Here is a 26055-nt window from a genome sequence, read left to right on the forward strand (position 1 = left end):
AACGGGGAGAACACTAATGGCTGTATGATTATAGAAAATGACGAAAGTCAGAGAGTGAGGGAGAGCGCGACAGAGGCACAGGGAGCCGGAGTCTGGCTGCTCTGTTTAATGTTCACGCTTCTGCATTTGTCTTTTCTCTCCAGCTTTGTCTCTAACTCTCTATGCTCTGCTAATGACCACTCTAAAGAGGGAGGGAGAGGAAGGAGTCAGTGCAGAGCTGTAATTAAGCCTTGCATTATTCATGAGTGAAGTGGCACGTCTGCACGCTATGTGTATGCGCGTGCACGCGTCCACTGAGCATCCGCGACGGCGAAGCATATGGCTGAGGATGAAAAGACGGGGCATGGGAGAGAAATTGGACGATGTGAAACTGTGTAACTGAGTGGAATCAAACCAAGTCACCCCAAATCTATAATTTCCTTAGAGAAGTAATAGGCTCGGTACTCACTGGAGAGGAAATGTTGGGAGGAGGGGCCAAAGTCTCTGTGGGCTTCTTGAAGGAGCTTCAGTCTGTCATCCACTGCCACCTGTATGATGACCACACACACACACACACACACACACACACACAGACAGTCAGCTGTGGGCTGGCAGGCTCTGCTCGCACAGACAGAACTTTACAGTGGCTAGACTTGGCGTCATGGTTGGAAAGAATTCAATTTCAGTGCAATTAAGTTACAAGTGGATTTTCTGTAAGACCCCAACTCAAGAAATTTTATTTCCAATAGAGGTATACATATACACAGTATCACGTCTTGACTCGACTCACAGGCACTTGGTGTCAATTTCAGGACATTTAGCATTGTCTGGAAATTATAAAGCAGCTTCAATTAGCTGAGCACATGTCAAACCCACAAACAGCAGGTAACTGAGTGCTTACATGCACGTGTCAGCTAATAAGTATCTACACCGGATGCAGTCAATCACAGTACGGCTGTACGCTCGCACACAATGAGCTCAAAGCCCATAGCAAATCACTGCAGTGACAATTACAGGTAACTGTGGACCAAAATAGACTTGCAGGTCACAAATCCACCATCTAGTGTAGACACATGGTGCTGGGGCCAGAGGGAAACCCATTATCCAGATTTCATGGAAGTGTGCCATGTGCATTCTCAACTTTGATGGTATATGTGACCGTAATGGGAAACAGAGAATTAATGGAAGTTTTTTTTTTAAATTGAAAAATGAAGAGAGAAACTCAACGGGGAAACACATAAGAAGCTAAATCAGGCAGCACACAAGAACACTAAGTTTCCTAAATCTCTACTTTTGAGCTAATCCCACAAAAACAACAAATATATATCAATATGGGGCGATCAGAAACATGCTCCTGCAAAGATCAGAAACGTAACATAGCACCAGAATCACACTGTGCCTATTTGTGTGTTAACATAAAATCGTATATACTTTCAAAATCAATGCTAAAACACTGCTGTTTACTCCATGTTATTATCTCTACTACTACTTCAGCTTGCTTACAAAAAATAAAAAAAAAACTTGTGTGAAAAGCATTTAAGTTATCAATCACTCAGACTCTTACTCCCGCGCTCCTTTGAGAGCCGTGTATTGACCTCTCAGGCACTGCACCTGTGCCCTGCCACACATGATTTGCTTTGCTCCATCATTCTGACTAGCTGGACAGTATTGGCAGCCTATAATACTGAGACTCGCACATTCACACATGAGCCTCGGGTATTAAGTCAGCCAGATCACAGAGGGATCCTGGAAATGGGTACAGAAAGACCAGTAGCTCAGTTTCTTTTTTGGCCACTTAGTGACTATTATCCTCACTCTCCCGCAGCAAGGAAGATGGTAGCTGTCTGGAAATGAAAACCAAACCATCAAACTACACAGCCAGATCTGGCTTATTAGTGAAGCTGAAGCCGTCCTGCAGACTGAAAGAAATGAAAAGAGCGGACAACAGAGAGAGACAGAATGAAACTAAGCCCTTCTCTGACTCACAATCTAAATTATAGTCATATTCCAGGCAACAAGACTGTTAGTGGGTATCTGTGCAGTGCACTGGAAAAAAAAAATATCACAGGGCTACAAATTAGCACAGCTAACCAGTTTTGCTGAGCGGGGAAGGGGGGCCACATTTCTTTTCCTGCTTAAATTCCCGAATAATGCAACCACACTGTGTGCCTCAATTATAAAGGAAGCTTCAAAAACATTGCACTGGAAAAAAACTCTACATCTGTCTCATGTCCACAGCTGAGCATCTAACCTGTATTCAGTTCCTCTATGTGACAAAGTGGGTGAGAACACCATTTGTCCATATTCTTAGTTAACATTCTTGTTTTGATTTAACCATATTTCATATGTAGTCTGCAATAGGCAAACATCTACTATTGTTTATGTTTTGCACTTTTACAGATTATGTACAATAACATCTTGGTTTAAATCAATTCTGACAAGTTTGTCAAGTTAACATGTTATTTATTTCAACTGTTAATTGGTGTAGTTTGAACTCACCTTACTTACCTGTGTTCCAGGAACAAAAGGAGGAAATTATAGCTTTACTTCCTGTATTTATAGCTTTATAGCTAATAGCTTATAGCTAATCTGAGGTCACAGGAAGAGACCAGGTGAAGAAGTCGGAGAATTTTAGACTGTGTTTATACAGAAATGGATTTATTGGTGCAATATGTATTGATTACACCGTAGCGATTTTATTGCTAGTAAAGAGTAGCAGTATAGGTTTGAGTATGATAATGTTCATCTTACCTACTGAATGGAATAGTCCAGGGGCGAGTGGACTATTTAAGCAGATGAATGCAGGTGTTCAGGGGGGAAAGGACCAGGTCAGTGTAGCTGTGTGCAGTTTGACCTTAATTTCCACTGATTTAAGTTCAGTTATGTTTATTTGAACTGAGTTAACTATGGAGTTGAGCTTCTTCTTCTTCTTTTTGTAAATATGGTTTGATCACAAAATGGTGAATAAATCACTCGCTACACTGGACAGCACCTGTCTCCTGCCATTCTTAGCCGCTTAGGTCAAGTCCCACCGCACTCTACCACTGCAGATCTCAAGCATCACTGGGTATCAATGCCAAGGACCCTAAATCTAAGAGACATGACAGAAAAGCTACTTTGGCATAGCAATCTAGAGATTAAAAACTGACTAACAGTGCACCTTTAAGTTTAAAAATCCCCAATTAGAATACAAAAATGACTGAAACTTGTCTAAAGGATATCAACACAACTCCAGCGCTCATGCTCAAAACCCACTCCTCTATCTCCTTGTAATAACTTGTTAAGAGACTTTTTCACGACTTCTCCTCGAGGTCTGAGACATGTTCAACTCTGAGAAACACTCGTGACTGTCTAGCTGTGACTATCAAGCGTGCAGAGAGCCAAGGATATGACCGGTGCGCTGCGAGAATAGTGGCCAGTGATGTGTAGTGACAAAGTGTCGCACTGAACATAAAGCTGCGTTCAACTAAAACAAGTAAACAGGGAGAGGGACGGCTCCAAATCCCCGTGTGTTCAGCTGACAAAGTAAAATTGGTATACAGTGAAAAAAAGCGAGGGAGACACAAAAAACAAAAACATCGAGACAGCGCAGTCTCCTTTGAAGTCATTTAGACAACTGTGACAAAATATAGAGGAAAAAATGCGCGCGCACACACACACACAAAAAACCCTACTCCTGCTCCGAAATCTGTAGCTGTTTCAGGGGGATTTAAAGTACCTGCAAAAGTTTCCACCTCATGTTGAGCTGGTCCAGCTGTCTCGAGGCTGTGGATGACAGCTGAATGTCCAATGGTGTCAGCTCAGCAGAAAGCTCATTGACAATTCGAACGTCCTGACGCAACGGGGCAATCTCCTCTCTGAAGGCCTGGGAAAAAGATGATAGCGTATTTGTATTATAGTTGTGAGATTAGCCTAAAATAAATATGCTTTAGTCCAAACTGCTGACTGCTGTTTGTTTATCCCTTTCTTGTTTGACCACCTAAAATCTAACAGGAGATGAAGTTTGCAGCTTCAGCTTTAAAATTTGCATTTAAAAAGTCTCCTCCGTGTACTGTCCTACCTGTCTCCCATATTAGAGACAAGTGCTGCTCTGGTTGCAATCTAATCTATCAATAGACCATTTGATCTAAAGTGGATCGCTAAATGACACGGATATAAAGAAATACGAGTGCCCGGACTGGCTGTACCTCAGGTGATTAAGATCTGAGGTGCAGCAGAGAGAGAAATGAGTGCAACAGCTGAATTTCCTCATGCAGGCTGTGAATCGTGACTTGGCTATTTTCAGTGCCCTTTTGTCCTCCGCTTCTCGACTCTTTCATTTGTTGTTTACAGTTTACAAGAAGATGCTCTCATTTCTCTTGCTTGTTAAATTTGTTGCTTGTTTCTCGGCCAGTTCTCCTTGGCAAAACGAGACATCCTCAAATATGATGTGTAAACAAATAAGACTATACTGAATATATCCTCAAATGAAGTAGCACTTTCTTTAAAAAAAACACACACACACACACAAAGTAAATAAAGAACCAGGGAAACCATGTGAAGCATCAAACATTTCTTCTTCTTTTTTTAAATCAGGATTTTCAAAGATTTTATAACAGAAAACAACAAGATTTGTTAAACAGCACTCAAACTGAGCATATCTGACAGTATAAGAGGGATGGTTATGGTGCATTAGCAAAAATCTGACCCTCTGACTCACCGTGGTTCTATCGATGTGATCCTGCAGAGAGTCGATCAGCAGATCGCCCACAGGCTGCCAGGTAGCTTTGGCCTCCTCTGCCCGAGTCAGCCGCAGGTCAAGCTGGTCCATGGAGCTCTGCAGCTCTTGGAGTCGCTCCAAGGCTCGCTCCATCTGACTCTGCCAACCGCCCACGTGCCCTTTCAGACGCTCCCACCGCTCCCTCACTTCACCAGATTGCTTTCGGATAGCCCGGGCCAAACCTCGGGCCTTCTCCTCTGGTGTGAGATCTGAAAGATAAAAAAAAGAAAATACGGGAAATAAAGAAGCACGCCATTTTGTGGAGAAATGCTCATGGCCTTCATTATTATTTCATATTTTGTTCAGTTATTTCTTCACAATATGGTAATGAAAGGCATTTATTTCAAGACTACTTCTATAAAATGGAAGAAATGATAGAAATGCATTTGTAATGTGTTCACATCCTTGCACTGAACCGGATCTTTTCTTTTATTTCACAGTCCTTGACTTCTTTCCAGCGCTGCAAACAGGCTCCCCCACACTGCTTCACTTGCAAAAATACACATGCTTGTGACGTTTCAGTGCTAGAGCTTCCTAAAAACAACCTTTACCATCTTCAACATTTAATTAAATACGTACTTCTACAACAAAAACACTGAAGAGACCTGTATACATTTTTATTAAAGTCTCTTCTTTTCTCTTCCTAACATGATGTGGCAGAAGATTCTGAAGAACTACGAGCCATTTATCTGCAAATTTTACTATAATTATACAGCTGAATAAGCCCTTTGTGATCATTTTTTCTTTTATTGCACATTCCTTCAGTAGTTGCACATCTTTCATGTCTAAGTCTGACCCTTCTATGACTCATCTGCAAACCTGACACCCATCGACAAATCAAGCTCCAGGACAATATAAACCCCAGCCCTTCGATCCTCTTTCTGACTTTGTACTGCCTGGTAGAAAAACTACAGTCTTGTCAGAACTGATATGTAGAATTTTCTGACCCTTAGAACTAATTCTTTTGTCCCTTTGTGTCTCAGGTCTACTAACTTCTTTCCAGTAACAACCTGAACTAATCCAAACTGCACACGCGCCTCTTCTCCATCACTCTCGCCAGCCTTGACCTGCTCTCTGACACGCTATCTGCCAAATTCAGCTGCATTCAAGTCACAAATACGACCTGCTGAACTATTCACTGTTGTCCCTGAATTCAGCTTTTGAGTCCTCACTTCTTCAGTTAAAGCTTTGATCCCATACTAGGTAAATGAGCGACACTCAACACGAGGAGAATGGAGGAGCAAAGGAGAACAGGAGGGCAGAAAAATAAGAAAAGAAGGTAGGACGCTGAAGCTTTAACTAAAGTCAAGGCTTGATCAAAGAGAAAGACAGGAAAAAAATGAGAGAGACTGAGGGTCTAAGAAGTGACAGAAGTCTAAGAAGTCAGAAGGTGAGAAGACATGACGACTGTGGCATATCTGAGGATGCGGTTAGAGAAGAGGAGGGAATAAAAAAAAAAAAAGAAAGAGCAGGTATAGGAGAAAACTGCTCCCCAGATAATCATTTTAACTGCAAAAAAGATGAGCAGCTCTCAGGAGTTCTTAGGTCTTATCTCCAGGGTAGTGACTGAATTACCATCTTCACCTGTTGCACCTCTGCAATCTCGCTTTTTCTCATCTTGCTCCCGGCATACAAAAACGCCTGACACTGCAGGAAGCCTCATGTCATTGCTGATACTGATGGTGTCTGTAGTTTATAAAGAAGAATGATGTACACAGGCAAAGTAATGTAAGCTCGTTTGATTGTCTTTACAAAGCATTACTATACTAATACACTATCAGAGTGTTACTCTGACACATTCAATATCCTCTCATTACACCACAAGCACAGCTTCTGATCTTAAATTAGCTCGTTTTAAAAAAAATCTATTTGATTGATTGATTGATTGATTGAATCTTTATTTTGAACATGTTGAAAAAGTATAAAAAAAAATAGAATTAAAAGAGACAAATGAACAAAGCAAACAAAAGAAAAACGAGCAACCACAACTCCAAATAACGTCCATGTTCAAAAAGGAGCAGGAAGAAGCATAAGCTTATTTAATCCCACCCCTTTTCCACTATCTAGTATCAATAGACTACAGAAATACCTCCTTGCAATTACATTATATGTTATGTGTAATTTTTTTTTTTTTTTTTTTTTTTTTTAAATATATACACATATATGTTTCTATCTATCCATACATACGTATATACACACATACGCACATATACACATTTTCAATAACCCCATTAACACCTCAAGGATACACAGCCTACAATTATATATATATATCCATACCAACAAACCCGTGCATGCGCACACACATGAAAATATTAGACAAGAACACCCTATCAAATCTCTACCTTTTCCCTGTACCCTGTAAAAACCATATCCTTAAACCGCTTTTTAAACTGCGCCATGCTTGGACATTGCTTCATATCTTTACTTAGTCTGTTCCACAGCTTCACTCCACACACAGAGATGCAAAAACTTTTTAATGTTGTACGGATACGAGGATGTTTTAAATTTAATTCCCCCCTCAAATTGTATCCCCGTTCCCTTTTAGAAAACATTTTTAGAATATTGTCAGGAAGCAGGTTATTTATTGCTTTATATATAATTTGTGCTGTGAGAAAATGAACCAGATCTGTGAATTTTAGAATTTTTGATTTTAAGAATAGTGGATTTGTATGATCTCTGTAACCAGTTTTATGGATTATCCTTATGGCCCTTTTTTGTAATATAAAGATTGATGATAGCGAACATTTGTAAGTATTGCCCCAAACCTCTGCACAGTAATTCAAATACGGTGCAATCAGGGAACAATATTTACTGTATACAATGAGATGACACTTTGATATCTGCATCAAAGACCACAGACAACAAGCCTATCCGTCTGCGCTCTGAAGTCTCGCCACACCCCTACACATTCCCTTGGGTCGGTTTAATTATTTACACAGTAGGGGTTTAGTTAGAAGGGAAATATGCTGACCTAACGAAGATTTCCCTGCTGCACCCAAAAAGAGACAGAGAGGGAATACTGAATGAGTTGGTGTATTTGTAAGCCCAGCTCCTTGTCTATTTATACCAACTTCAACAGAGGTAACAGCTTGAATGATTTTAACCTCAGAAGTGAGGCAAATAAGACCTTAGATTCTGGTTCTTCAAACTGGCTGAAAAGCAGACATTCTTGTGATTGATGACAGGTTAAGGTACCCAAAACAAAACCCTTGTGGAGCAGAAAAGAAGAAGTTTCTTCTGGCAGTTCTCCCATTTACATCAGGTTATCACAGCGGATGGATCCATATATTTGATTTTGCACAGATTTGAATGCTGCCCTTCCAGACACCCGCACCACCAGGTATCTTAAATCCAACTAAAAACCTTTAGCAAATGACTTTGTAGGATGCAAGCTGCAACCTTTTCCAGCTCCTTTTTTTATATTGTGGCTCGCGTTCGGGGGCACCACAGCACGTCATCTGCAACCACCTCACCCTCTCTTTTGCATCACATCAACCCTCTGCATGTCCTCCATCACTACCTTCTCTAGAACTTTCTCTGAGGTCTTTCTCATCCTTACCGCCAGCTCCATATTTCACATCCTTTGTCCAGTGTATGCACTATCCCCCCCGTTACACATGTCCAAACCATCTCCTCTTGCTTTGCTTACACTGTCTCCAAAATGCTTAGCTGGCACTGTCCCACTGACATACTGTGACACTAAATCTGTCCCTCCAGGTCACTCCCAAACATTTTCATCTTCATCCACCTCCTCTCTTTGAGTCAGACCTACCATCTCCAAACCATACATCATAGAGGGTTTCACAACAGTGTTAACAACCTTCCTTTTCAGTGCTGCTGCTATCCTTCTGTCACTATGCCTGAAAAATGAAGACAAGGTATAGGTGCCAAAAACTAGAGTTCTTTCAGGGGCCAAAGGTCCAACTTTACAACAGAAGCAAACATGGAAACTGCTTCAACAAAGACATTTTTGTGTAGCTAATGTATATATGGGTGATCTTTTTTGATAACTCAACAGCCTAAATTGCATTAAATTTAGTGGTGTGGCAGTATTAATTGTGGATGGCTTCAAAACAGGGCTTTACAAAGCAATTTTGTCTTTTTAAGTGTTTACAGTCTGCAGTTTATTACCACGGGCTGCGTCCAAAATCAATGCATTGTTGTTACCCATCTACTATTGTCATACAGTACAATTTTAGAGTGGGAAATTATGTTTCTACAAGATTCTGGCCATGTAAGGGTAGGGCTGTTCGATATAACGATATATATCGGATGACGATATAAAAACGTCTATCGTCAAACGTCAAAATTAACTGTTTACGGCAATATTTTTTCATCGTTTTGATGGTCACTGTAGTGGCTATATTAATGTATTAAAGTTCTCTCTTTCACTCATATTTAATATAATCACACTATGGACGGACAAGCGCCTGTTTTTATGTGTTGTCGTTAGCAACAATGACGGTAAAACCATCGCGTGGCTCCGCTGTCCGCTTGTTTGTTTTCCACGTAAACCTTTCACATTAAAGCTCAAGATCCTGTTGAGACTTTTCAAAATAAACTGAATCACGTGAAAGAGTATGCAGAGAAGCAAAAAAAAAGAGCCGTCAGGTGCTAAAAAAATAAACCTTAGACTCAAACTTTGAAAGAAAATGGTTGCCGTTACAACTTGTGTCTAAAAATGTATAGTTTCATGCATTGGTTAAAACACTCGAATCCAGGTAAAGGACGCCGAGATGGAAAAACTAAATGCAAGTCGAGTTGCCCGAGATTCACAGAATTTACAGAAAATATTACATTTTTGTGATTTATATCATTGTCAGGACGATGAGATTTTTGTCATATCGCACAAGGGAAAAAAATGATATGTGAATTACAAAAATAGGCGATTAGTGATTTAAAATCTGTTGAAAACAGACTAGACTAACTAGAGACACAGAGAACTGTGAGTTTCTAATAGTTTTTCATTATGTCATTATCTCCAGATACTTACTATACCTAAAAGATAAAACTTCCTAAGCCTCATTATGAGCTCTGATTTTACCACAATTTACTCAGGAGGTGGAAAAAACTGCATAGCATGGCTTTAATGGACTCGGTAGTGGTGTGCAGTATTTTTAAGCTGCAATTATCTTTTCAAACCTGTTTCCAGGACTGAAAGTTTATATATTCTGTTAGAGATATATTTTTTTTAATGAAAAGGAACAAACCAGTCTTTGGCTGCAGGTTCTTGCGTGGCTCTCCAGGACCCTCAATGGGCTGATCAGCAAGAAACGTCCTCGCCTGGTCCAAAGTGCTGATTACCAAGTGCTCACGCTCCTTCAGTTCTGACCGTAGCGCCTGCGGGAAAAGCACAGAGCAATGGCTTAGAGGGGACTTGATGTATATAAAAATGTTACTAATATCAACCACAAATTTTTTGTAACTTTGTTATGATCTATATATTAAAAAAGTGTTTGAGTTTAATTTTCAAACAGTTCTTGCAGGTCCTAGTTTTTGAAATAATATACATACTAATCAACCAGTTCTTAGAGTTCTTGTGATTAAAACACTCACATCAGCCCAATGAACAAACGCAGATGTTTACGTTCTGCCTATCGGCAAGATAACCAACACATTCAATGGCTAATTAGGTGATTGCAGCACAACAAAACAGTTTCCCTGCTCAGTCTTTGCCTATTAAGAAGGAATCAAGAGGTAAGAGAGAGAGTGTGAGAGAGAGGCTATGTAAGGAGTGTCAGCGGTATTGAAAGCTCTGAGAACAGAGCAGCGATTGAAGTGCGAGTACTGGGTCAAACTGGGCTTCTCCTCTGGGTCTGTGTGAAATTAGCTGAGCAAGGCACAGAATAAAGCGAGTCACTGTAACCCTGCAGGAATAATCATTATAGAGCTTGCTAGTAACACCACACATCCTGCACATCCTCTCACAGCGCCGCTCATATTGAAATGAGCATAGTGCACCACACACTCCAGGCTCTAGTTCATGAAGTTCATGAAGCAATCTGACAAATGCTCTTAACCTTATGTCAAGAGTTCTGCCTCAGCAGAGTGCACGGCAGGCGATGGAACTACATAAAGGGGGTGAGATCGGTATGTAACGGCATAATTGTTCTTGTCTGAATATACATGTGACACCCCGAAGGACTTCATTGCCTATCGGAGTGTGTGATTGCTTTGTGAAGAGGCGATGTAGTTGAAGACACTGTGAAGCTGGTTGACCCGCTCTGATAAAGTCTCACACTTATCAGACTGATCAAACAGTCGACTGCAGCAAAAATGAGATGCAAAAGATTGACGACAAGATGCTGGCTTGGGTGCAATCGTATTACCGGCAACATTTGAAGACGTAAGACAAGAACAATAAGAATCGCCTAGAAGAGAAACTATCCAATCCATATGTATGAGAACACCCCACCACTCCAGCAGCTTACATCCATATACGCACATACCTGAACTCGCACCTTCTGTGTGACCTTCATTATACAATGTCATCACAATCTAATTTCATCCTTTTAGACATTTGTGTGAAGATTTGCCATAATTAGCCTATAATTTCCTGAGTGACCTTAACCCTCTCACCACTTCTTTCAATTCTATTTCACAGTTCACACACGGCTGCTGTGGAAGCATTTAAAAATAAAAAATTTAAATTCTGGAAGTAAGTTCTTGTAAAAGTTGGATTTAGACCAATGCAATGACAATTTCACACAGCCTCCTGCAGACAAATGTACTCTCATCCTGAAATGAAGCATCCTGCTGAACACAAATTAGATCATCCCTGCTAATAAATGGTTTGCTTCGTTCCAATGATTTCCTCCCCGTTCACACAGAGGAAGCATAATAGGCAGGTAGCGCAGAGAGGGGACCTTGAGAGATAGAACGTAAATGAGAGGGGCTTGAGGAAGAGGGAAAGGGGTGTGAGCAGAGATAAGAAAAAGAGGATGAGGAGCTGAGCAGCGAGGACAACTCCCAGTTGATACCAGCACCATTAGTTTTCCATATATTTCCTTTTGTTTTTGCTGTCAGATGTAGAGTGGTGGTTTAAATTAGGAAATGAAATGAGGGTAAAGAGGCTGTTTATTTTCAAAGTTTGTTGCATGTTACTCGGAGTGACGCCAGTAAAATATTCCGATGTCAGTTTTGTAATGTGTTAATCACAGATAACAGCTCAGGTCGATGAACAGCATCCTGGTGGAAACAAATTGCACCTGGTTGAATAATTCAGGGAAGTCTGATTACAGCCAGATGTAGAAGGAACCAACATATATACAGCATCAAAGCAGCAAATGGCTTGTTGAAGCCATTTGTAGAACTGGCTTGTTTATAGATATGTGAAGTTTGACTTCATGTATTACACTTTTAACATCTCCAAAGATCCGTCAGCAAATATTTGCAAGTCTGATAAACCCATGTTATTCACAATAGAAGACAGAAAACAAATACTTAACCTCAGAAAATTAAGAAATATCCATTCATTTTGAATGTGATGGAAGCAACATCAAAAAAAAAGTTGGAACAGTGACACGTTTATTCAATTCAACAGTTGCCTCAAGTCGCTTTATGTTGTAAAGTAAAGACCATACAATGACAGAGAAAATGAAGAAAGCTTCAACAGGGTCTGCCAACAGTCTGAGAGCAAAACGTTTTACTGGGGCGATACTGTGAGATGAATGTTGTCCAATTCTTGGCCAATACAGGATTCTAGCTGCTCTACAGTTCTGGGCCTTCTTTGTCTTATTTTTGCATTTCATGATGTGCCAAATGTTTTCAGTTGGTGAAAGGTCAGGACAGGCAGGCAAGCACTGTCCCTTGTGCACAGAGATTTCTCTAAATTCTCTGAATCATTAAATATTAGGCCGTATAGATGATGAGGTATTCAAAGTGTTCTTTATTTTATGTTGAACATCATTACTCTGAAATTTGCAGGGGTTTTTTTGCAGATTGCTGAGCCTCTGCCGATCTTTACTTCTGAGGAGCTCTGCCTCTCTAAGATGCTCTTTTTATACCCAATCATTTTATTTTGATGACAATTAACCCAATTAGTTGCAAAATGTCCCTGCCTCCATTTCTTTATAGAACATTTACTTTTCTAACCTTCGGTAACTCCCAGTCCCAACTTTTTTGAGACATGTTGCAAGCCATCAATTTCAAAATGAACCCCCCCCCCCCCTTTTTTTTTTAACGAAGTATTAATGTTTCACTTTAAACATTCTGCTAAAAATGTGTTTATGACACGCGCACATCATTTTTTCTGGTGTTTTCTTTCATAACACACAGCGTCTCACCTTTTTAAGAATTGGGGTTATATTGTCAGGAATTAATTTCGAGTCACTTCTAAGATAACGCCTACCGATTTCTTACTGAACGTTTGATTTTTCTCCTTCTCTTGTTTGAACATGTATCTCATTTCTCACACACTCATAATTTCTGAGATACTGTATTCTGTTTGCCATGTCTGTTGTGTAATATCACTTCTGTGAAGTGAAATGCAGTGCTGTGTTGTTGCTGCACTGTTTACTTACACTGTGTGTGAGAATAAATTCAAATACAAGCTGGGAAAAAAAAAAAACTGTTGATAAAGATCATGTGGCTCAAAAGCTCAAGAACAGCCTGCAGTAAGGCCACTGTGGTCAAAAGTGAACTCTGCGTCTCAGACATATTTACTATAATAATACCCATATTAATAATCATGTCACACAGGCATAGTTTGAGTAATACAATAAATGTAATATTATCTTCTAATGTAAACTGGCTCCAAAGAAATGAGCCACAGAAGGCTTTAATATCTGCAACGTGAGCAGCGCCAAGTAATCCTCTTTGTTAGATACAGCCTCGCCGTCTGTTATCCAGCCACTGGGTATCCTTACAGTTCAGGCAGGTGACAGCACAAAACACTTTCACCCAACACTCAACCAAATCTTTTTAGTGAAACCTCAGCACGCGCACATTATCAGAGTTTCACACAGGGACACACTTTTCACGCTTTTTTGAAAGGCGGATATCAAACACATTCGCCGCTTTTAAGTTAACAAAAAAAGCTCTTTTTCCCCAAGCAAATCCCAGACAGCCTTTGAGTGATGAGACATAGACATCTAAGTCAAAGATAAAACAGGACAGGTCTTCTCTTTGCTCTTTTTCAACAATTTCCAGGCTCTGGCACATCAGAATATGAGCTGTGATTTATGGAGACTAGAGCAAGAGGGGACTCTTGTCACTTTCACAATGCTTCTGGCATCTACCTTGAAGCTACGAGTGACCGTGACCTTGGCTGTGAGTGTGTGATTATGTCTGTGGGCAAGTGCTTGTGCCCAGGTCTGTGTAAGAGTGTAGTTTGTGGCTGTAGCAGCACAGCAGACTCTTATCACTAAGTGCCCTGTGCTGTGGCGCCAATGAGATAACATCACAACACAGCTTCTTTCAGAGCTCTGCCAAACATCCCTCTTCCTGCTCTCAAAACCCTGCTATCTCGTCCACAATATTACCGTAGCCCTCATCTTCTAGAAGAAATAAGCCTCCCAAAAAGGACTGATACAATATAGAATAGAATAGAATAGAATACAACTTTATTGTCATTGCACATGCACAGGTACAGGGCAACGAAATGCAGTTTGCATCCATCCAGAAGTGCTTTAGTGATATAGATATATTACAATATATATTAGCAATAATATAGATATGTGAGTATATTACAGAAATGGGTCTATTATGGTACGTTATAATGTACACGGTATGAAGTATGTTGTGAATATTCTATAACTATAAGTATGTACAGGCTGTAGTGAGTACAAGCTATGTACAGGATATGAACAGGATATAAATATGAAAAACTATACAGACTATACAAACAATACAATATACAAACTATACAATATACCATCTCTCAACATAAGAGAGGCACAAGGCAGGAATTTTCAGGCGCCTTTGCAATAAGGGTTCAATCACACTGCGGGAGAAGGGGGAGAAAGTCACAATACTGATGACTTCTTATTTTTCTCTAGCAAAAACTATTTTTAGTTGAGGCCAGAATTTGAACTTGTGTCGTCTGGGCCAAATTAGATTTTACAGTTGCATACAGTTGCACAGTTCATAAAGGAGCCACAGAGTGATTCAACTGGGAAAAAAAATTAATTGCTCCTTTGCCCTCCCAACATTTGCTGTTATCTCAGAATAGCTGAAAGCTAGTGATAGCTGCTAGTAGTTTGAAAACAAATGCTCCACTTAACTAATGCATCCAACCTTGGCCATTGTTAATTTAGTACCAATACCCACAGGCTGTGAAATGCCTGTGGATGTACAAGAAACCTATATGTGACAAATTCGCAGTTGCCGAAATAAAAATATAATTTTTTTCCATGTAAAACATATGTATATTTTACATTGTTGTGTTAGTGCAACTGCAATAATTTACAAGTTTGAGGTCAATTTAGAACCTTTGTTTTTTGAATCGTCACTGCATCACTCTTTAGCATAGTTTTGCAGTACTTAATGAGGTTTGCTGTCACCGATAATTATAACTGCTAACAGCAGCATTGTTCATATACTTCTTTGCTTCTTTAAGCTATCATAGCCTTTAAAAGGTTTATTGCACACTTACCAGAATAATATTAGCATTAATTTAGAGGATTCATCTCCTAACACAGTCCAAATATGCAGTCTCTTTTTAGTAATCTGTTTTGGTTTTGATTAACTCCCAAACCTCTCTCTTCAGCTCATAAATGCTCGACTATACTAACCATCTATGTAGCAATCCGTCCGCTGTTTGGTGCATTAATAGTAGTGATAATAATTGCTTAAATATGCACTTAAACACATTAACTTGTGTTTTTAGACATAACCAACAGTGGATTTTAAATTACACAATTAAGACGAGATTAAAATGCAGACTTTCAGCTTTAATTCAAGGGGTTTAATAGTAAATATTAAATAGTAATAGTAAAAGTATTGCGGTTCAATAAAGTATTGCATTAACGGTTAACAGTGCATCATATTCAAAGGCTCAAAAGTAATTAATTGACAAGCAGCTTTGTGGCCAGATGCAGTCTGTTCCCTTGATGTTCCATGACAAATTAAACCAATAAAAACATCTGTATTTGACTCCAAGTGTATAAGTTGTGTTTTCACCGGATCTCTCAATATGATGTCGGCAGAGATTCTGACGTGAGTGAGGGAAGCGGCCATTAGACCAATAAACCAAAGTAAACCCATAGAGTGATCACAAACACTATGAGAGTGGCCAAAAATTTGGTACATTTTTAAAAAGAATGAACACACTGACCTGCTCAGCAACCCCAAAAGGTCTGAAACACCACATAATAAAACTGAGGTGGATGATCACAGAATTATTTCCATGGTTAAAAAAAACAACAACTTCACATTAAAAACCAAATGACAGGCGAAGTGAAAAACTTTAAATTGTACCTAGATGATCAATGTTCTGCTGGATCCTAGCATCTTGATCCACCTAATCACTGCTGCAGACCATGCATACACATGGCACTGCCCTTTGGCACAAAAGAGACAATAAAGGACCCATGGCGTTGACCTGGTTTGCAATTGCAAATTCCTTTGATTCTAGCTAAATCTGCATCCATGGAATGTGCTGAAACATACCGGATCTAAGGATGCCCCACCCCGGAGCTGACAGGACCCAAAGGATTTGAGGCCAATGTTTCAATACTGCAGGACAAACCCATAGGACCCCCAGCAGATAAGGGCTGGTTTTTGCCAGCAGTGCTTTAGACCATCAACACACACGTCTAGCAATTTCATTAAACTGCAAGTGTAAATGAAGCAGACAAAAACAATTTAAAGTTCCTCAGAAAAAACCCCAGTGGTTAGTTCTAACAAAAGCCCTGTGTCTCCAAAGACACCCTGAGGTAAAGTCCAGCACAGCACTTAAATCCATTTCATTCTCCTTTACTACCTGTCCATTCAAGAGTAAATGGTGCTAATCAATCATTCAGGCACAATGATTAAGATGAGTCCTGTGGCAAATTATTAGACTCTCCCCACTTTAGTTTGAGTAATGGTATGCTACTTAAGCATATTTAGAAGATATGGGGAAGGGGGGTTTAACTAAATTTAAAGTATATTGCCTGTTGCCTGTATTGATTCTGAATGAGTCGAATGAGCTTTTGAAAGAACCAGATTGAACTTGCGTAACAATGCAGACAAGAAACCAACTGTTGCTGAAAGATAAGAGTCGTTAAAGATGCCCACAAGCCTCTGGTCCCTCGTTCCCACTCCTTGATCTAAAAGCTGCTAATTTAATAGAAGAGACTGATGAGTTTAATCGGCTTGATGCTAACAAAGGCATTTTTACTGGGTAATTGAATGTGCAATTAATAAACGCTATTATGGCCATTTTAGAAGAGAAAAACACAGACACTGATCAATACACAGAGGAGGGCGGGAGAAGTAACTCAAGTTAGCACAGACAATACCCACTCAGTCGCCTCACACTTTCAGCACTTCAACAATCAGCTTGTTGAGCTAGATCTGAATGCAGCTGATGTGTTGGAAACCTAAATATTATGAATATAAAAAGATGTACTATGTATACTTTTCCTACTTCCACTAACCTGGGTTCTCATCTACTGTACATAACATCTTTCTCTTTTCTCCTCATTTAATTTTGCTTCTGTTTGCCACTTCCTGTCTATCACTTTCTGCTTGGACCACTGCTCTTTCATATTTTTCTTCCTTCCGATTCTTTAATAACGGCAATATCCGTTGCTCTCTGCTGGGCTAAGTGGCTTAGCCTTCATCTTTTATCTCGCAAAGTCTCCCAAAACAAAAAGAGAATGGAAAAAAAACCCTCACTCTAAGCCTTCCCTACCTCAGAGACACCAATTTCCATATATTTATATCCATGCACATTCCCCCAATCTCTCCGGCAGAGCAGCTGGTACATGCACTGCTCACCAACTGTGTCTGCGTATGTATGTGTGAGCACAGGGGACTTGCAAGTGTGTGTCTGTCAGTGTAAGCAAGTAATAGAGCATGACATGTTCAAAGCCCCAGCTTTTTGTTCTGCTCAGCCACCTCCCCTCATCCTTTTTAGGGTCACCAAGACCTCCAGGCCAATCTACTAAGAACACAGAGGAAGTGAGGGAAAAACATAACACAGGGAAAAAATGGTAAGTGAGACTCCCGCACTTTCAACACGCCAGTTTCATTATTTCCTTTTTTGAGTATTCTCAAAGCTGAATACCTGGAGATGAACAAGGGAAAGCAGAGAGGAGAAAATGTGAAAGAAATAGAGAGGAGGAGTGTAAAGAAAAGAGACAAAAAGGCTAGAGACAGGAACCACAGCAAAGGATGACAGAAAATGAGATAAAAGGGCTGAGAGAGGGTAATGAGAAAAGGAAAGTAGAAGTGGACATGAAGGTAGATTAAACTCTGTGGTTACTGCGTGTGCTCTCAGACTCATCGCTTATATAATGGAGCTCATCTGATCAGCTGGGGTAATGCCTTTCTCTTCTCTCTGTAAGGTGTTCAGCAGACACGTGGAGCAAGCCTCATCTCAGATCACTGAGAGCATACTCTGATGAACCCATCTCAATTAAAATCAGAAACAAGATTCCCATAAAGGCTCCAAGTTTGGACTGTCAACCAGGCAAAGTGTGGAAGAGTGTCTCTCTTTTCCCATAATATATAGTTTTTACATAATCTGCTCTGCTTTCTGAGTAACGACTCTTCATTAAGTCATTAAAAGACTATATTTAGCAGACATTACAGCAGCCAAGAAATTGATTGTGTGCCACTGGAAGAGCCCACTCTTAGTCTCTGTGGTCGATCAGTTATGTCTTTTTTTTCCTTCTCCATTTTCTTTCAAAAAAGGGAAAGCACTGAGCACATTGCTCTAATGATTTTTTTCTTTTGAAGTTTGGAATTAGTGCTTTAAGTATTACACACTTTATTATGTGTGCGTGTGTAATTTGTCTTATTTTTTCCCTCTCTTTCATATTTCTTTCTACAAATTATTACAGAAATGCTTCACAAAATTGAAACTCCTTTCTTTTCTATGTGCATGATTGCTTCATTAGCCTCAAACAGTATTGTATCTAACAAATTGCCATCTAAAATTACAAAATGACATTTCAAAATATAGTTTGTCAAACTTCATTGAAAAGTTACACAAAGATGTAGCAGATCAGAGAAGGCATTCAGATACAAATGCGCTTCGCGTATGCTAAGGTGTCGCAACGCAGGAGTACTGAGCTCCGTGTGCGCGTGTGCCAGCTGATCTGTCAGCGTGTCTGTGATCCTTGCGTCTGTGACACATGACTGCACACGTGTTTACTCTCAAGGCGTTTTGGGGAACAAAATAATAGTGTGGCGAACGGGATGCCGAGAAACGCATTATGATGTCAAGAGCGGCCGGCAGGCTCGGAGTAAACAGTAGCCACGGGCTGAGTCATTTATCTGAAAGCAATTACACTCCGGTGCACTATCACAATAACCAGTGGTTACAATAAATAATACAGTGGGGAACACTGCTGACAAACGGCACTGATGGCAAAGGTACGAATGGGTCAGCACAATAAAGGTATTGACTGCTTGTTAGAAAAACTGATTCTGTGTAGTGTAAAAACATCAATAAGTGCAATGATAAAACACGAGAAAGGACACTACTCACTGTACGGCAATGATGTCGAACCTGGCCTTTAAAACTCTACCAATGCAGGATTTGGAAACGAATAAATGTACCATAGCCACACGGCTGCTGGGCTTAACGCTTGAAAAACAATCATCGTTAGCACGGTTATATTTTTAATAACACGTTTGTTTATCTTTATGACAACAACAACGCATCTTGTGCAATTTAATATCTTTATTCTAGTTAATTAGACGTCTGCTCAGGATAAGGAGGGAGGAGTTAGGCTGCTACGATATAACATTAGCAAATTTCACGAAATAAAAGAAATCTTAACCCTCTGTACCCTAACAGGAGAAAATGATTAGGACAGTGAGGGAGATGTTAGTCAAACGCAAGGAAACCATCTGCGCACACAGAAAGAGAGAGAGAGGACAACTAATGAGGCATTTGCTTTAAGAAGGGGAAAAAAGCTTGATAACATGGGGCTGGCTATATCAAGCTGAGAGTATGGTTACAAATGCTTAAAATGTTCAGAAGGAACGTTTATTTTAGGGAAAAAAAGTTACTTTCTTGAAGCTTCTCTCTGAAAACTTAAAGAAAAATCAATAAGGAAAGGACAAGGTATGGATAAATCTTTCAGAGTGTGGCAGGAACATCGCCTGTGGCAACAATTCATACCGTGCAGTGATTCTGCTGCTGCAGCAGAGTGGGCACATCTCCTCCGATGGGCATCTGCTTCGCCAGCTCCTCATCCTTCATGCAGATCCACCTCCACAGCTCCTCCAAAAGGCCCAGCAGTCGAGACCAGCGCTCAGCACTCACCTCCAGATGTGCTCTGCCAAGATGAAGCATCCACTTAAACTAGTACCACCAGATCCCTGTGACAGTATCGCAGTAAATCCTTTCAAACTGTACTCCTTACTTTACACTTTATTCTATACATGCGCACATATTACAGTCTCAAATTTGTTATTCTCTTAAATTATAGCGTTTAAATCACATAGTAAGGTTCAACAACTTTTGAATTCTTCCTGCTACATTCTAGCTATGACTGTATTTCAACACGTAAAAAGACATATCCTTACAAAACCCTGTAAAAACCAGATTGCTAACCACTCAAAAAGAGGTCGCTGGCCTTCTGGAGTGGACGTTATTTGAAGAAGGTGGATGCAGTTGGCTGCTAACGGTGTGGGTGGCAGCTTGAGTGCAATGTGTGTTGATAATCACTTATTTTTCTCTTCTCCTCTGGGCAAAATGTATCTGAACACGGTGTACAGAGACCTCCTAATGCCACTTACCGAGTTAGCCTTAATTACACATGTACTGCAATTAAGGCATAATGGCCTGCATGCAATCATCATACCGTATCCCATCTCCCACACGCACGCACACACACACACACACACACACACACACACACAGTTTTCTTGCTGTCTATTTCCCCCGTTCTATCCTTTCTGTGCAATGCTTCAGCTTGACTAAGTCCCATTTCTCCCACTAAAATAAACCATTATAAATTCAGAATCATTTCATCATTTGTATTGATATCCCAACCTCACTTTGTTCTCCTGGCATGGCTTTATTCACCCTCCCCTCTTCCTCTTTGAACATCTCCATCTGGCCCTGTCACCTTCACTTCTGCCTTCACTTTCTTCACCGTCCGCGTCCCTACTCATCACCAATCTTTTTTATTTATGCCAAGGTTGTGGCTGACGAGGCACTACGTGTGTGAAGTTTATGTCCTACCGTGGTTGCTCTCGGGTATTTTTTGTGCTATACGTCATCCCTCTGCTTCACGATGGACATGCAGAAAACAGGAGGCAGTGTAAGGCTGTTATAAACAACTCAAATGAATATTTCCTAAAATACTGTATGCAAATGAATATTTTCATATACGAAGAATGTTTTTAAATCATGACTACAATAGGAGCAACCTTGAGACCAATTTCAATCATGCAATCAGAAAAATCAATCCATCTCTCTCTTTTTTGTTTTTAAATTAAAGTACCACCTGAATTCCCCCCAAAATGGGACACTTCAAATTTAAAACATGCACAAATTTCTTGAATATTCATCAGCTTCAACTTCTTGCCTTCGGGATTGCATGTGTAGCAGCCCAAAGTTGGGCTGACTGCTGCAAGTCAGTCAAAGAACTACCTTCACTTCTCTGAAACTGCAGTACCAATCACAAAGAAATAGGATGACAAAAGCTCAACGAGCTATAAATTGGTTGCTGCAGGATGTTCTGTCGTAGTGTCAATAGCGCAGAGAGAGGCACGATGCAAACAGACAGCACCACTGTTTTGTGGCTATCCTGCATCGACCTGACATTTTATTCTGCAGTATTTGATGCTGTAAACGGTCACATCACATATAAAAATATCACGCAGTAGCTATTGTTCTTCCTCCTCCAAAATTTCTAAAGCATTTTAAGAAAACAACATTGGCAGCAGCCTGGGATGGAGGCTGTGATGCATAAGAGTAATGACTGAATTAATGAGCTTGTTTCTGGAATGAGTAGATTACTGAGTTAAGTCTGACCCGCCTGATGTAGTTACTGTGTAGAAGCCTGGTGTAATTTGTGTAAAATAATCAAAGTAGACACTATGGACACTGTGTTTAAAGGCGCAGTGTTTAGGATTTTCACTGAGTACAAAGCAGGTCCAAATGCAGACCATTTTACTGACATTGTTATTTCATTTTTAAATGAAAGCATTTTCTGATTGGATTGTTTTCATTTATCAACTTCCTGGGCTCCAGAATTCCACATGTTGGGGAAAAGGAAATTTTCTGATCAGGAAATAGCACATCTCCCAATGCACTACATTTAATAGTTAATCAAAACTTCTGCAATGTTATGACACACTAGCTGATTAAAAAAAAGGAGTACACTCAAGCTGAGACCTACTTGAACCATTGCCTTGAGACCTTATGCCAAGATATCTTTTTTCTTCCAAGTTTGAGAGCAGCAAAAAGGCAAAAAACTGCAATCTGACATCCATGACCCAAAAGACTCGAGAAAGCAAAAGTTAACAAGTTAAGTTGAGAGCTTTTACTGACCTGATGTTGGCAGATTTGGTCTTCAGGTCGCTCCATCGTTGATTCATGTCATCCAGCCTGTGCTGGAGGAACACGGCCTCCTCTGAGCTGCCCAGCGCTTTAACCATCTTCGACTTGTTCCCGTCGACGCTCTTGTAGATGTCATTGTGGGCATCGATCTCAGCCTGGATGTCCTAAAAATACGAACAGAGAACATGGTTTTATCAGCGGAAAATTAAAGTACAGTCAAGGGCAGCAATATAGTAGTTTCACATCATTCTTATCACAAAAAATGGATGAGACAGCTGACTACAAGTGAACCTAAAATTTCTTCGGATTGTGTCACAAAGACTTTTCTTGAGGGACATCACAGCGTACTGCAAACAAATTTACCAGAGGGCAGAAAAGTTTATATTTTCTGGAATATCCTCAAGGTACTTTGACTAAAAAGATTTGAACTTCTATCCTTTTGCCGACTTGGAAGGCCCACGCCATCCAGAAGCAAGTTCCCGAGCAATATCAGCCTTCATATTAATGCTGGACCACCATTACATTACACCAGGTCTGAATGACAGCAAGAATTTCTCATTTTATGCTGGTATAAAGTTCTAATGCACTGCAGTGTGACTCAAAAATGCTCTGTGTATGGATGTGTGTATGTTTACAGGACCAAATTCAATATTATGATGAAGCAAGATTTTGTGCGTCTGTGTTCTTAACTCAGTGGCTCTATTACAGAACCCCATCTCAAAGGGCATGTGTGAACGTCTGTGTGTGAGGGTTAAACCACAAGGGGCGCTGACGCAAGCAGAGGATCCTGTCAAATGTTTTATTTTTAGATGTATAAAACTGTTCCGTGTTCTTCTCTCGCGCACTCTCTCTACTGGGACTCCCCTCAGTTCAACCTTTTTCAACTGCACATAAAGAAAAGACTCCAAAGAATACCATGTGTGTAAGTGTAACACTGCTTGGAGCACAGAGGTGTGCAAATGGGGCAAAATTGCTGTAGCTAATAAAAGTGTAATAAGACATATAGCCTACAACAGTGCAGGAACGTAAAATAATACAAGACATGGTGTATAAAATTACACATCTTCAGCAGCTTAAGTAGTTAATTGTGTATCATTTGCACTGGAAATGTAATATTTTACATTTATTCTAATTATAAAAACACAGGAAAATCTTGGAAAAGGCCATTGTTGCGGAATTGCTTTCCTATCCTCTGCATCACTATAATAACTGTGTGCAGTAATGGAAATGGTCTGTACTGCCATTAATGTGCTACTACACTAACTAGAGCCTAACGGATACACGGATCACCCCGTGCTAATTTTGGCCTATTACAGATGAATTAATGAACATATCTTCAAAATGTTTCTAGATATGAAACTTTTTAATATTACACTATTATATTTGTAAATTATACATCATAACTGAGCAGTTAAGCAATGTATTTGTGTTAAGTTTCTCACTGGTTTGTCAAAAATGATTAGGGATTTGGCGATGTCCCCCATTGTTCCATCATCCTGCCGTTCCCCAGTGAGTAGGGAATGGGCACAGAAACCTGGTATTAAACAGGCTCCGGAGCGAAATTATTAAAAGATTAGAGTATTAGTAACCTACAACATTATTGGAATTGGTTTCGGTACTGGATTGCTTAAGAAAAAAGAATGCAGTCATATTCTAGTTTCATTTTTCCTGCCCAGTTTCCTTAATAATTTGCTATTCAATATCCTGAAGATAACTCCTCTCGCTCGACTTGACTGAAGTCTGTTGTAGACACGGACAGCTGGAAACACAGGTTCAGAACCCATTTCATACTTCCTTGAAGCTCACCTCAAGTCCACCATCTGGGATGCAAGTCCAGTTGGGGTGGGTGTAATGTAAATTCTCAGGATGAGTCCGCGGTCACCAAAAAAAAAAAAAAAAAAAGAAAAGAAAAAAAAAAGACAGGTAATCCCCATTTACCAACAAAATTTGCATCACTTGAACCCAAGCGGCTGCAGAAAGTATAATCAAGGCTTAACAGGAATAACTATCCGGCCATTGTGTCTCCAGCTGTCCGTGTCTGTGTCAGCAACAGAGTATAAACAAGGCTTCAGGCGCACACATCATGCACACATCCACAGACTCTGGTCTTAGTGAGGACTGAGGAGAAAATGAAACTCTCCAAAGTGATGGATTCACTTGGCCAGAGTCGACACTTACAGTACACTCATTGCCACAAGTGCAACAGGTCAAAACATGAGTAGCGTGTGAAAACATTGAATGAAAGTCCATCACACTAAGGTGAAAAAATGAAGAGTTTTCAACTGTCCAACTACCATGACCTACATGTAGCGATGCCAAGTGTGTGCATTTTTTGTACACAGAAAAAATCCACTGACAAAAATCAGCCGTGGTTCCAAATACACACTCCAATATAAACAGAGGGAAGACGCTGAATGGGTATAAACAATACAGGAGACTCAGAGTGGATGTATGTTAGACGAGTATGAAAAGACATGACCTGTGTATATGTTTTGAATAGTTTATAGTAGAGTTTAAATACTCTGCAAAGTGCGCTGATGAAAAACAAAAAATACATTTCAAAAAGTAAATTTCAGCCACAGTGCGACCAGACTGCACATGAAACGGCTACACCTGTGGCAATATGCCGCAGTTAGTTAATGCCAATGGGCATTTCACTGAAGGCCGAAGCAAATGCCTCTGCTGTGATCTGCAAGGATAATGATCCACTGCATTTTTTTTAAGGCACAAATAAAATCCTTCTTAAAGGTTACAGAAGAAAGAAGGAAAGCCAGGGAGAGACGGGCAGAGGGAGAGGATATGGAGATAAAGACAGAAAGAAAGAGTAACACCAAGAATAAAAGACAGAGACACATTTGGCTTCTGAGCCAGCTGGCTGTGTTTCAAGTCATTACCCAAGTGCTTCCCTTATATTTTCCTTTAGCGCTTCTACTTCCAGTGGAAATAGTTTGCACACACTAGCACATTCACATATAACACAGAAAGCATACATTGAACGGACATACAACGGCACATATATTCATTTACAAAAACCCCCTTTTAGGGTGCATTTCAACTAATGAAAGACTGCTTGCAGCCAGAGGATTGTATATGTTGATGTATAAGTGTAGCGACGGATCATTTTCTCCCTCTCGTCAACACAGACATACCCAAACACACACATAAAAAACCATTTGTATGCCACAGGTCACCATGAGAGTAACCACCGGCCTGTGTTTACTTTTCTTCTATGTTTTATTTATGAATTATTGACTAAAAATGGACCATTTTAGGTCCTGGCAAAGGACCTCAAATATGCCTCCTCTCCTCGATCTATAAATTCGCACTCACCATACACACAAACACTGATTTATGTGCGAGTGGGAAGAAAAGCAGCAGAAAGGTTAATGGTTCTGGATCTCATGCACACTGTAATGAGTGATAGAGATTTGCTGGCTGTGAGCTTGTTGGAGCTGGAGAAGCGATTCGACCGAGTCTCCCTGGAAACTGAAGCAACAACTACTGCTTAAAGCTTTATGAAGGATAAAAGCATTAAACATGCTGTTAAGCTATGGCTGAAGGGCAAAAAGAACAAAACACCCAGACGTGCTCGCCAATCGGTGAAACTCTCACCTAAAGGAACTTGTTTACATTAACAAAACAA

General features: G+C 40.1%; 1 protein-coding gene across 5 annotated transcripts in view; it reads right to left on the minus strand.

Moving 5' to 3' along the window:
* utrn (utrophin) overlaps window positions 1–26055 on the minus strand; it is a 196681-nt gene that overhangs the window by 57774 nt on the left and 112852 nt on the right. For all 5 annotated transcript variants that reach the window (XM_085383072.1, XM_085383073.1, XM_085383075.1 and 2 more), the window contains 6 exons: window positions 22404–22576; window positions 20022–20178; window positions 9952–10081; window positions 4679–4947; window positions 3698–3844; window positions 449–527 (listed from right to left, as the gene is read on the minus strand). In XM_085383072.1, the coding sequence (XP_085239198.1) occupies window positions 449–527; window positions 3698–3844; window positions 4679–4947; window positions 9952–10081; window positions 20022–20178; window positions 22404–22576 (955 nt within the window). The remainder of the gene's footprint in view (window positions 1–448; window positions 528–3697; window positions 3845–4678; window positions 4948–9951; window positions 10082–20021; window positions 20179–22403; window positions 22577–26055) is intronic.

Source organism: Rhamphochromis longiceps, linkage group LG15, assembly GCF_057381845.1.
Source record: "Rhamphochromis longiceps isolate RC_006_pf linkage group LG15, R_longiceps_female_GT1.1, whole genome shotgun sequence".
Classification (NCBI taxonomy): domain Eukaryota; kingdom Metazoa; phylum Chordata; class Actinopteri; order Cichliformes; family Cichlidae; genus Rhamphochromis; species Rhamphochromis longiceps.